This window comes from Anabrus simplex, chromosome 1, assembly GCF_040414725.1.
Source record: "Anabrus simplex isolate iqAnaSimp1 chromosome 1, ASM4041472v1, whole genome shotgun sequence".
Lineage (NCBI taxonomy): Eukaryota > Metazoa > Arthropoda > Insecta > Orthoptera > Tettigoniidae > Anabrus > Anabrus simplex.
Window position 1 is genome coordinate 1,169,831,198 of NC_090265.1, and position 14,485 is coordinate 1,169,845,682.

Here is a 14,485-nt window from a genome sequence, read left to right on the forward strand (position 1 = left end):
CAGCTGTAAAAACTGCTGACACTCAGTGTCGAGTGGCAGTAAATACTGACCCCTCATAGGGGCCAACAGCTTCAGGCGGATAAGCCCGTTTGGATGGGGTGATGGTCCCCTCAGTGTAGGAAATGACACTGGAACCCATCATCTGTGTTTTTGGCCCAACGGCAAAACGGGCGGAGGAACGTCCTTTTTGTGGTTCTCAACAGTGGTGGAGGCAGATGAGGTCATGCCAGACGGACTGGTTGTGAATGCGCAACTCAATGGTATTTTGAGTTTGCGGCAGTCCGTTTCAGTTGTGGTACTAGAACCTGCATGTCGCATTTCATTTGTCCTGCAGGGTATAGTTCCCAGATCATAGTGTGTGGGTCACTTCCTTGCAAGTTGCGATCCACTTTAAATAAAATCCTGCTTGTGGCACTTTTTGCTGCTGTTACACACTTCAACTCAAGTCCAACAGCAATGGGATAATGATGGTAGAGGCACGTTTTTGGGTGAAACCGGAAGCCGCTAGTTCGCACCTGCACGTTGACAGCATATGTGTGATGGTCGTCTTTCTGAGACCCTGTGACTACTCAGGAATTTGGTCCCACATCTGTGTTTGGGCAGGCCTATTTAGGATCACCGCTGCCTACCTTGAATGGGGAAGGCCGTAGAAAATGTGGGCTAAACATCTGTAGTCGCACTCTCAGCCAGCTGGGAGGTCACACCCTAAGCTAAGAACCTGGAATGTTTGAACCTAACTTGATCTGAAAGACAACCACATTCACGGTGTTGGATTCACTGTGAAGACCACACTGGTGAATGATTATCAACTAACTAAACCGCTGTCAACAAAAGAATTATGACACTCCAAATCCCACTCTCTGGAGCTAAATCTACAACACTCATCTATGCATATGCTCCCACCTTGGATGCTGATGTAGAAGCTAAAGACCAATTCTACAACCTGCTAAGCACTACCATCACCAAAGTACCACCAAGAGACAAGAACTTGGCGATTTCACCGCCAGAGTTGGTAAAGATCACCAATTATGGGGCAATGTGATGGGAAAACAAGGACCTGGAAACTGTAATGACAATGGTCTACTGCTTCTTGGTTTATGTGCTGAACATGAACTTTTTATTACTAATATTCAGTTCCGCCTGCCAAATCACTGCAAGACCACTTGGATGCATCCTCGCTCAAAGTACTGGCACATCCTTGACTATCATCACCAGGCAATGTGATAAAAAAGATGTCCTAGTTACAAGGACCGCAAGAAACGTTGATGATTGCTGGACAGATCATAAGCTCCTTGTTTGCAAGCTGTCCACTTCATGACCGTATCGATGAGTACAATCAACAAATTAATTTAAATTTAAAAACCACCTAATTGATACTTTATTTTTTGCCTTTGGCAAAATTAAAAATACATTAACACACCCAAAACATGTTTTGACCACTTAGTGGTCATCTTCAGCTGTATATAAATAGCTTAGATGAAAACATTTGGATAGTAAGCACATTAAACCTTAAAACTATGTCCCATTGGACCACTAAGTGGTCGAAACATGTTCTGGGTGTGCTAATGTGTTTTTAATTTTGCCAAAGGCAAAAAATAAAGTATCGATCAGGTGGTTTTTAAATTTAAATTAATTTGTTGAGCTCCTTGTTTGTCAGTTGAGAATCTCAATCTGTCACAAACAAAAAAGATCCATCCACAACCAGCCCCGAAAGAAATTTGATACTTCTAAACTTCAAATTGAATCCATTGCTAGAGATTACAGAAATGCAATCTCAAACAAACTGGCTAGTCATCCAGTCAGCAATGATAGTAGAAATCAGGAGTGGGCCACGCTTCAGAAGGTCATCACTGAGTCAGCTGAGGAAAAAATTGGTTTTGTGAGGAACAAAAGACAAGAGTGGTTTGATGAAAATAATGAAGAAATGAAGAGTGTGATCAATGCCAAACGGGAAGCCCATCTATCCTATCTTCAAGATCTTCAGGCACAAATTAGAGAAATCAAAAATAACTGCTGGCAATAAAAAGCTGAAGAACTGCAAAGATATCTGATGCCCGTGACCTGCAAAACTTCTATGGTGGGAAAAAAGGAGATATATGGTCCAATTCAATCTTCATTGCAGTCACTGAAGAGTGCTTGACAACTCCATCATTTTCACTGATAATGGATAAATTTTAGAGCGTTGGAAGAAACATTTCTCTGTGCTTACAAATTGTGCCTCCAATGTCGCTGGGGACTTTCTTCGTAACGTCCCTCAGCAGCCCCAACAACCATGCATGGCAGTTCCACCCACATACAGAGACTTCACCAAAGCACTCAATCAACTATATCCAAGAAAGGCTCCTGGTCCTGATAACATCTCTCTGGAGCTGATACAAAATGGAGCTATACCCTTGAAGACTAGACCTTTATCACTCATCCTCTTGATTCGGGAAACTCGAGAAGTACCTGATGACTTGAAAAACGCTACCATCATCACTATCTTCAAGAAAGACGATCGTAGTGTATGTGGGAACTACTGTGGTATATCACTTTTGTCAATTGCAGGTGAAATTTTTGCAAGAATTCTATTAAACCGAATCCAAGTTATCTCAGAGATGATTTTGCCTAATGTGGTTTCCGAACCTCCAGAGGCACAACAGATATGATCTTCTGGGCTAGACAACTCCAGGAAAAATGCAGAAGGCAACAGCAGCCTCTGTATTTAGTTTTTTTATAATATGGAAAAAGCCTCTTATTCAGTACCAGTACGTTTCGTAGATCTAGAGAAGGCATTTGACAGAGTACCGAAGGAAAAAATGTTTGCTGTACTTAGGGATCTATGGGACTAAGGATAGATTATTAAAATCAATCAAAGGTATTTATAGTGACAATTGGGCAGCAGTGTGGAAAGTATCGAGATATTTTGAATGTCCTGAATGTTATGTGGAATTGGTTCAAGCTCTTCATGATGGCATGTCTGGACAGGTTCTTCATGGTAACTCAGTATCAGATTCGTTCCCAATCACTCATAAATAGAAACAAGGCTGTGTGCTTGCTCCTACACTCTTTGCACTGTACATGGCTGCCATGCTGCATGAATCATCTGCAAACAACTTAGGCATGGAGATTAAGTTTCGTCTTAATTGGACGTAAAATATATAGTATTGACTAGGAGGATTAATATAGTTCTGTACAATTTTGTAAGAAGTTCAACCGTCAATACGGATTTAAAATGAGATTCATAATCTGCAATACCAAACTCATGGTGTACATTTTCACACTACTGTATAGCTGTGAAAATTTGACATTCTATCACCGTGAAATCAAAAAACTTGAAGGCTTCCACCCACAAAAAATGACATAAATCTTGAATATCAAGTGGGAGGACTATGTGACCAACACAGCAGTTCTCGACAAAGAGCAGCTAAATAGCATTGGGGCAACAATCATCGCTTATCAACTGAGATGGTTAGGCCATGTTCACCGCATGAGTGATACCACGCTCCCCCGCCAAATTCTTTTTGATGAAGTTTGATCCGGCAGTAGACCTCATGGAGTCCCTCTTAAGCATTTTAAGGACCAGCTGAAACACTGGTATAAATATACAGACATGGGAAGAATGATGATACAGATGTTGATTCCCATAGGTAACCTGAAATATTTGTCCCGAATGAGCAAATTTATAATACCAATGTAGTTGGTCCGTTATTGGACATTATAAATTTTCCAGCTAACTCATTCCTAGCTGCCAGCGTTTCGCCCCAGTGTGTTAAGTTGGGCTCATCAATTGGTAAATAGCACACCTACCAAGATACATGACTTTTGGAAGGGAGGGTGCAATCAGTGGTTGAGAATAAGCTGAATGAAAACCAGTGTGGTTTCAGACCACAGAGTGCCTGTCAGAATCAGATTTTCAGTATGCATCAGGTAACTGAAAATGCTGCAAGAGGAATAGACAACTATGTTTACGTTTCGTAGATCTAGAGAAGGCATTTGACAGAGTACCGAAGGAAAAAATGTTTGCTGTACTTAGGGATCTATGGGACTAAGGATAGATTATTAAAACCAATCAAAGGTATTTATAGTGACAATTGGGCAGCAGTGAGAATTGACTTTAGTGTGAGTTCTTAGTTCAAGGTACTCACAGGGATTAGACAAGGCTGTGATCTTTCACCTTTGTTGTTCATAGTTTAGATGGATCATCTACTGAAAGGTATAAACTGACAGGGAGGGATTCTTTATATTTTAAAATTTTATTTGCTAGTTGCTTTACGTCGCACCGACACAGATAGGTCTTATGGCGACGATGGGACAGGAAAGGGCTACGAGTGGGAAGGAAGCGGCCGTGGCCTTAATTAAGGTACAGCCCCAGCATTTGCCTGGTGTGAAAATGGGAAACCACGGAAAACCATTTTCAGGGCTGCCGACAGTGGGGTTCGACCCTACTATCTCCCGAATACTGGATACTGGCCGCACTTAAGCGACTGCAGCTATCGAGCTCGGTAGGGAGGGATTCAGTTAGGTGGAAATGTAGTAAGCAGTTGACCCATGCTGACAATTTGGTCTTAATGACAGATAGTGATGAAAGCCTGCAGTTCAATATACTGGAATTTAATAATACACTGTATGTATGTATGTATGTATGTATGTATGTATGTATGTATGTATGTATGTATGTATGTTCAGTCTTCACCCTTAAGGCTGGTTGGATCCTTAACAGCTCTGTCATCAGCTGTCATAGATGGCCTAGGCATCACTGAAGAGGCATACTAGCGAAATGAGGAGTGAGGTAGTTTCCCGTTGCTTTCCTCACTGAGCCAGAAATTGCTGCCGGAATAAAAATGTGAAACATCCTCAAGGGCAAGGTCATCTTATTCACAAGCAATGTGACAGGTAGTTCATCATTGTAGAAGTATATGATTACACATTCAGACCAAACACACGTCACAGTAAAGGGTGCTCAAACAGTCACATCAATACACAGTGTACCCTCTCTGGTGGCAATGCAGGCATGTATTCGTGAATGCAAACAATCGTAAAAGTGCTGAATTGCATCCTGAAATAGATTGTCCCAGGCATCTTGCACCTTTTGATGCAATTTGGTAATGGTTCTTGCAGGTTCTAGAGAACGTGCATGTTCCTGCTTCATCACGTCCCATACATGTTGAATTGGTGAGAGGTCTGGTGATCTTGCTGCCCAGGGCAATTGTTGTACACCACGTACAGCACGTTGCGTCGCAGTAGCCGTATTTGGATGTATACTGTCCTGCTGAAAAAGCATATCACCTTCCTGTCGATGAAATAGCAGTAGCAAATGGACAACAACTTGTGCAATGTAGTGGGCAATGGTTACGTTACCCAGCAGAAACACCAACTGTGACTGCGAGTTGTAGCTGATGGCCCCCCATGCTGCGAAGCCTGTGGTGGGACCTGGGTGCCGTGGGCGAATGCACTCTGGAACAGGCCACTGAACAGGTCTACGCCGTACACATGTGCGTCCATCACTTGCATACAGACAGAACCTACTTTCGTTGCTGAAGACAACAAAGCGCCATTCCCCTCTCCAGTCAACTCTTTCATGACACCAGACTATCTGTGCTTGGCGGTTTCGTGGTGTCAGCGGTAACCTGGCCAGAGGCATACATGATCGTAATCCTGCTGCAAGCAGACAGTTCCCAATAGTCCTTGGTGACACAGCAGGTGCAACATGTGAGCAGATTTCGTTCCTGTATGATGTTCGGTCAGCCACTGTTGCTCGCACAATGCAATGATCTTGACATGCGTCAGTACTCCGCAGACATCCGGAGCCTCATCTACGGGTGTGGGAATATTCCAGACCACCACAGCTAAAAGCAGCGACACACCACTGATACATTGTGCGCAACATGGGCAACAATCCGTCAATGCATCCATCCAGTTTCCCGCAGGCCCACAACGCAACCTTATTCAAATGGCTGCAGTTGTTCAACAGGAGCATGTACTCGTTGGCAGGGCATGGTTCTAGCCTAGAATGAATGTTGCAAACACCGTTCATGTCTAACCTCAGCACAGTTATTGCCTGCAGAGTCAAGTCAGTGCGCACATGGACAGGCCTCCCGAATGCAATCTGACTGCCGATATCTGTGACAAATGAATCACTAACACAACCCCCCCCCCCCCCCTCAGTATGCACATATTATACCCTGGTGCCATTCAACACAGTCCTTGAGGATGTTGCATGGTTTTTTTTCCTTTTCTTTTTTTCTGACAGTGTAGGTGCAATGAGTACGATATGAAAATTAGTCTTTCCAAGACTAAAGTAATAATAATAATAATAATAATAATAATAATAATAATAATAATAATAATAATAATAATAATAATAATCGTATGGCCTCAGCTACCGTTTGCAGATATTTCGATTTGACGCCAACTGGCTGTCTGCTCGTCAATTTCAACGTTCCGGTTTACTCTGTCTGCCATCTAGCAGACCTAGAGTAAACCGGATCTCTCTTGGGCGTCTATGGCTGAGATTTAATTAATTTTGTTGGGTAAATACCAAATGTATCACCAGAGATCTTTTACATGCCGACATTGTACGACATGGAGTGTCGAATGGACTTTTTTCCGCCCTTCAAAAATCCGACTACCTCTGCCGGGTTTGAACCCGCTATCTTGGGATCCGGAGGCCGACACTCTACCACGGATCCACAGAGGCAGCTAAGACTAAAGTGATATCAGTAGATAAGAAACCTAAGAGAATTAAATGTCAGGTTGGGAATACAAAGCTGGAACAGGTGGCCATATCAAGTATTTGAGATGTGTGTTCTGCCAGGATAGTGGTACAGTATACAAGAATTAAGGAGCAGCAAAACTAATGCAGTGAGTTCACAGTTGTGATCAACAGTATTCTGTAAGAAGGAAGTCAGCTCCCTGACGAAACTACCTTTACACTGATCTGTTTTCAGACCAATTTTGCTGTACAAAAGTGAAAACTCTCAGTACTCAGGATATCTTATTAATAAGTTAGAACTTATATGAAAGCAGCGAGAATAATCACTGATACAAATAGGTGGGAACAATGGCAGGAGGGTTCTCGGAATGAGGAGATAAATGCTAAGTTAGGAATGAACTCGACTGATGAGACTGTACGCATTACGCGGCTTTGGTGGTGGGGTCGTATGAGGTGAATAGAGGAGGATAGTTTAACTACGAGAATAATGGACTTGTTCATGGAGGGTAAGAGGAGTAGAAGGAGATCAAGATGAAGAGATTCAGTTTCTAATGATTTAAAGATAATAGGTATAGAACTAAACAAGGCCACAAAGTTAGTTACAAATAGAGGATTGTGGCAGAGTTTAGTAAAATCGCAGAGGCTTGCAGACTGAATGCTGAAAGGCATAACAGTCTATAATGAAGTCGTATGTATGTATGTATGTATGTATGTATGTATGTATGTATAGACTGCTGACTCACCATGTTATCCCATTTGCCGGGCCATGTCTGCTTGGTAGCAGATCGCTGTTGAAGCCATATACATAATCCTTTTTCTGGATCCATCACATAGCCATTGATATCCACACCATAGTTGCGTATACCAAACAGACCTATGAACAAACATCCTCCACAGATATTCTTGTAAATTATGTCCCAAATAAACAAATAACTACCATCATTTACTACATATTTAGGAGTATTAGAGAATAAGCAAGGAGATGAGAACACACAAATGAACATTTATAATAAGTTACACATAAAACTCAAGCTATATACCAAACTCTTGATGCCAAATACCTCTCATGATAAACAGTACGATACATAAGGCTTGAATGTTTATGACCTTAACAGTTGTAAAACATGCACCTAAATTTGCTAAGAACATTAATATTGGTTACAAAAGTTAAATATTGTCAAAGCCTCCCAGTTAATCATAATTTCAAAGATGTTGCGAATCAAGGACATAAACTTGCAACCAAAGAACAAAGTAAAATAAACCTTAATTATAAATATTGGTAAGTGACTAAATTCAACAACATTGAATCCACTAGTCAATATTATTAGCCAACCTTGCAGTGCAGTAATTTCAACAACTTCTAGTATATTAGAATGATATTTTGTGATAGCCAAAAATAACAGAACTAAAAATATTTGTAGGTTACAAAGTTATTGAATGTAGATAAGCCAAGTGCACAAATATTCCTCCAGGAGGGAAAGAGCTTTTTACAAAATCATAAATTAACAAGTAAAATATATAACATAGTGAACCATATAAGGGTTTTCCAAATGAAACAGACTTTCGTTGTTTCCTGTAACGGTTCATCATTTGGAACATACAGCAAGCAGAGTGATGTATGAATGATGTATCTGCCAAAAAACAGTCACCTTGTTTGTTCAACCAAGCGTTCCAGCAATCCACTTGATGGCGGATACCCCAAGTGAACAGCGCCTGTCATTGGTGGTATAACCATTCTTCAATGGAATCTCAGACTAACCACTACTTGCAAACCGGTATCCCTTGATAACTCTTTTAAAACTGTCTTGCCAGGCTGCCCACTGTGCTCGACCTGGTTTTGGCACATGATGTTTTAATTCCCAACACAATGTGAGCATTGCTATCAAAGGGTAGGAAGGGTCCACCTATTCAACACCATTAGAATGTACAGTATATTGTCTTATAAAACTGGGACTAGTTTCGACCCCTTAGGGTATATATTGGGTCATCTTCAGCCACGCTCCAATTGGAAGACATAAGCACACATATAACCAACTAGCCGATGTACCCGTGCTTCGCTACGGGATTCTCAGCAAGACTGACTTGGTGGTTTTCCTAACTGAATTCAACATAGGTCATTACAAAAACGTCAGTAGGAATGTAGCAATTGAAAGCAATGTTATAAAATACTCGATCAAATGAAAAACTGCACACTTTCTCACTTTCAACGAACTGTACTACGTTGCCGATCTAACAGTCCAAATTTCTAGGGCTGGAATAACCAGGTCGCAGACTGCCGTGAACACTCCTCTGTCATTACTCTGCTAAACATGCACACTACTCATTCCAATCAGTGCCTCAGAGTAGGGATGAACCAGAGGAATGGCATGCTAAAGAAGAAAGTTATCTGACTCCCCAGGTACTTCCCGCCAATATACAGGCAGGCTGTTACACTCGGTACGACCAGGCGAGTTGGCCGTGTGGGTAGAGGCGCGCAGCTGTGAGCTTGCATCCGGGAGATAGTGGATTCGAACCCCACTGCCGGCATCCATGAAGATGGTATTCCGTGGTTTCCCATTTTCACACCAATCACACCAGACTGTACCTTAATTAAAGCCTAGGCCCCTTCCTTCACAACCCCATTCCTTTCCTATCCCATCGTCGCCATAAGACCTACCTGTGTCGGTGCGACGTAAAGCAAATTTTTTAAAAACTCGGTACGCTGCAGTAATCTTATCTATCGGGGATGAGTGGAAACAGAAGACAAAAAGCACATCACAACACACAATGGTCAATGTATTGTTATTGTAGATAAAGTTTATGAGCTTTCTATATTGCAGGCCTTCACATAAGTTTTCTTTCGACTCTGTGATATTAGGGCGTCTTACAAAATTATTTATATCATAGACTGTAGTACCTTTTTCTCAGATTTTACATACCTATTTTCACTAAATTCTGTTTACCAATTTTCTCGTGACTCGGCGCTGATACGAACTTGGTAACAAAAATCCCAATTCATGAATATCTCTGGGATTATATGCGGGACGGTAACAATGTGTAAGACATAAGTGATCGAAAACTTAATAACTTCTTACACTACTACTACTAACTTACGACATAACTAAAAGTTATGTTAGTTATGTAATATTTATCGATATGACCACTAATAACATAAATGACTTATATGAGAATTAAATTTCAGGCCTTCCCCTAAACTACCATTTCACTCAGCGTGAATAAAATAATTTATAGCCTAGACTGTAGTGATTCATCACCCGACTTTACATTCCGATTTTCATTAAATTATCTTCAGCCGTTTCCTCGCGATGCGTAGACAGACAGACAGACAGACAGACAGACAGACAGACAGACAGACAGACAGACAGACAGACAGACAGACAGACAGACAGACAGACAGACAGACAGACATTATGGAAAAGTAAAAAATGCATTTCCTTGTTACTGTGAACATGACCAACACGAAATACCATTCCTTTCAAATTCTTAGCGATGTACAGACAAAACTCGTATATATATAGATATATGAACCAAAGGAATGGCATGCTAAAGAAGAAAGTTTTCTGACTCCCTGGCTATTTCCCGCCAATATTCAGTCAGGCTATTATACTCGGTAGTAATCCCATCTATCGGAGTTGATTTTTTTTTTTTGCTATGGGCTTTACGTCGCACCGACACAGATAGGTCTTATGGCGACAATGGGATATGAAAGGCCTAGGAGTTGTAATTAATAATGTTACTTGATTTACGTCCCACTAACTACTTTTTAAGGTCTTCGGAGACGCCGAGGTGCCGGAATTTAGTCCCACAGGAGTTCTTTTACGTGCCCGTAAATCTACCGACATGGGGCTGTCGTATTTGAGCACCTTCAAATACCACCGGACTGAGCCAGGATCGAACCTGCCAAGTTGGGGTTAGAAGGCCAGCGCCTTAACCGCCTGAGCCACTCAGCCCGGCACCTAGGAGTTGGAAGGAAGCGGCCGTGGCCTTAATTAAGGTACAACCACAGCATTTGCCTGGTGTGAAAACGGGAAACCACGGAAAACCATTCTCAGGGCTGCCGATAGTGGGATTCGAACCTACTATCTCCCGGATGCAAGCTCACAACCGTGCGCCTCTACGCGCACGGCTAACTCGCCTGGTATCGGAGTTGAGAGGCAGCATAAGAGACAAAGAACATCACAACAAACAATGGTCAATGTAATGTTATTGTTGATCAATGTTATGCCCTTTCGATATTGTAGGCCTTCACATTCAGTTTTCTTCCGACTCTGAAATACCAGTCTTATCATAGTCGGTACGTTAAAACTGAATAAAACATAAATGATCGGAAATTGTATTCTCTATAACTTTTGTTGTGTAGTACTTTTCGATAGGACCAATAACATAGGTATTTAAAAATTACATTTTAGGCGCCTTCCCCTAAACTGCAGTTTCATCCAGGGTGAATAAAATTGTTTATAGCTTAGACTGTAGTTTGTTATTCTCCGACTCTATATACCGATTTTTATCAAATTCTGTTAACCCATTTTCTCGTGACTCGGCGTTGATATGGTCTTAGCAACAAAAAGACAAATTCAAGAATATCTGTGTTACCACAGCCGGTTCGATAAAAATGTATAAGACATAAATGGTCGGAAATGTAATTCTATATAACTTTGGTTATGTAGTATTTATCGATACGACCACTAATAATATAAATATTTGAGAATTAAATTTTAGACCCTCCACTAAAATACCATTTCACTCAGGGTAAATTAAATGATTTATAGTCTAGATTGTAGTGGCTCATTCTCCGACTTCGCATACCAATTTCCAATGAGATAGGACCACTAATAATGTAAATATTTAAGAATTAAATTTTTAGGTCTTACCCTAGACTACCATTTCGCTCAGCGTGAATGAAATTATTTATAGTCTACATTGTAGCGACTTATTCCCCGACTTTGCATACCAATTGTTATTAAGATAGGACCACTAATAACATAAATAACTGAAAATTAACTTTCCAGCCTTCCCCTAAACTACCATTTCCATCAGTGTGAATAAAATTATTTATGGCCTAGATTGCAGCGACTTATTCCCCGACTTTGCATACCAATTTTCATTAAGTTCTCTTTAGCCGTTTTCTAGTGATGCGTGTACATACATACATACATACATACATACAGCACAGTACAGCACAGTACAGTACAGTACAGTACAGTACAGACAGACAGACAGACAGACAGAAATTACAGAAAAGTAAAAAGTGCATTTCCTCTTTACTGTGGACATGACCGATACAGAAATACCATTCTTTTCAAATTCTGAGCAATGTACAGACAAAACTCTTTATTTTATATATATATATATATAGATAATAATATAAACACTCTGGTAAGACACAATTTACAGTCTCAATTTATAACACTGATGAGGTCCGAACAACATATCCAAACTTGAAAGTAAGTAACACATCAAAACTGCTGTGGTTGATGCCGAATTATTTCGTCATTCCTACAGCAGCCAATGTTCTTGAATTGATCTGGGAGTTGGTATCCTTATCTGTGTAGACAAGCAACTTGATTGATAATGTTTTATTCATTAGTAATATGGGTAATGACTTATGTAGCTTTAAGGGGAACATTCGTAATTTGAATAGGTATTCCTTTTCATCAGATGTAGTGATCTATTGTTTAATTTGTTTTGAAGTGAATGTCTGAAAAGAAAATAACTTGAAGTAAATAATTGAGAAAAGAAGGGAAGCTAGAAGATCCGAGATAAATATGTACAGCTTTGTTTGTTATTTGCTTTACGTCGCACCAACACAGGTCTTATGGCGACCATGGGACAGGAAAGGGCTAGGAGTGGGAAGGAAGCGGCCGTGGCCTTAATTAAGGTACAGCCCCAGCATTTGCCTGGTGTGAAAATGGGAAACCACGGAAAACCATCTTCAGGGCTGCCGACAGTGGGGTTCGAACCCACGATCTCCCGAATACTGGATACTGGCCGCACTTAAGCGACTGCAGCTATCGAGCTCGGTAATATGTATAGCTATATGAGACTCACCCCTATGTTCTTCGTAAGTTGTGTGCACTTGGTACGGATACCAACACCAGACTGACTGTTGAGAGGGAGCAGGAGTATAGTTTATGATGGCAGGGATTGGAGGAGGAATGTGCGAGGAGGGGCGGGTGGGGACTTAACGTGTCTTTTTTTCCGTTTATACTTAATGAATGTAACAGCTCTCCAATATGTTGACCATGGTGCCCTTCTTATCTTAATATGCTTAGATCTTGGTCAATTGATGTAAAATTATGTTTTAAGTCTGTCATATGTTGTGCCATGGCAGTGAAACAATTGTATCTTGAAGCACTGACATGTACCATGTATCTTATTGAAAAATTACGTCCTGTTTGACCTATATACTGTATGTACTTTCACAGCAGTTTTGTAGATGCCTGATTGGGAAAACTTGTTAGTTTGATTTGACAGTACATGTATTACAGAAATTGGAAAAATGGTTATTATTTGTTTTAAAGGCTATTTGTTGGTTATGTTTCTTGAAAATATTAGTAATTTGGTATATGTTTATATTACTGAACTAGCAAGATACCCGTGCTTCGCTACGGTATTATGCCGAAATTTATAATTTACTGCTTAACGTTTTATACATAATCCGCCGAAATTCACGATCTGACTCGTTTTCTGAGAGATTACGGCAAAGTTCCTTCCATTTTTCAATCTTTCTTTCCAGAAATCGATTTCGTACTTCCCAGGCTAGGTCCAGGTATGCCACCCGTTCAGTTGGGTCCCTAAATCTTTGCCATCTTTTCCTATAAGCATTTTTTATATGGATCAAATCCTTGAGGAGATCCGGCGTGGTGTCATCCTGGATGCCTTGGCGGTACTGAACCCACAGCCGGACTGCAATTGTAGTCATTACCCGGCCAGGACCCGTTTCCAGCACAGTCTGCACATTTTGACAACGGTCCAGAACATTATTATTATTATTATTATTATTATTATTATTATTGTTATTATTATTATTATTATTATTATTGATGTTCTGTACCCCACAGCAAGATGCAAGACCGCTACTTGGCAGTAAATTACATCTGCTGCCATTGTTATGGTTGACAATGTGACCAGCACCATCGCCGTGCGTAGGCAGGTGCGCGAGATGTCTGGCGACACGAGTGATATACTTCCGTGCATTATTGACCTTATTATAGACGTGAACAATTGCACGGTCACTATCATTCCTATCGTTATTTCAAATGTGTTTAAATTTTTATTTATATGCCAGAAGAATCTACAGTAATCTAATATTTTGTTCTCCAAAGGAAAAGATGGCTCTTGAAAACAAAACTACGAAAGATTAAAAATGACCAGTTTATGATCAGAAAAAAATCATTATGAACAGTAAAATCAACTGGTCTTAACTCGTCTTTCACCCCACCGCCGTTAAGTTGATTTAACCCTCCCCCTCCAAAGAAAAGAAGGCGTGTTTGTTTGTTTGTCTGTTTATGTTTAAAGGAGATCCAAATACCAATTTTCACGTCTGTAACAACTTTAGTTTTTATTAGATGTAAGTATCCTCACACAATTAATTCCATTAATTTTTCAATTCCTTCACCCCCCCCCCCCAACCCTTCATTGGATTTTCTGAGAATATGTGTTTCTTTAAATTTTAAAGTTGATTCCAAATACCAATTTTCACATCAGCAAAATCTTTGATTTTTGAGATAATAGTATCCTCATACAAATAACGAACTAATTTTTCAATTCCTCCCCCCCCCCCTTAGGTGG

General features: G+C 40.6%; 1 protein-coding gene across 4 annotated transcripts in view; it reads right to left on the bottom strand.

The window, feature by feature from the left end:
• LOC136858151 (uncharacterized) overlaps positions 1-14,485 on the bottom strand; it is a 271,168-nt gene that overhangs the window by 206,535 nt on the left and 50,148 nt on the right. For all 4 annotated transcript variants that reach the window (XM_067137479.2, XM_067137481.2, XM_067137478.2 and 1 more), the window contains exon 4: positions 7,438-7,568. In XM_067137479.2, coding sequence (XP_066993580.2) covers positions 7,438-7,568 — 131 coding nt within the window. The remainder of the gene's footprint in view (positions 1-7,437; positions 7,569-14,485) is intronic.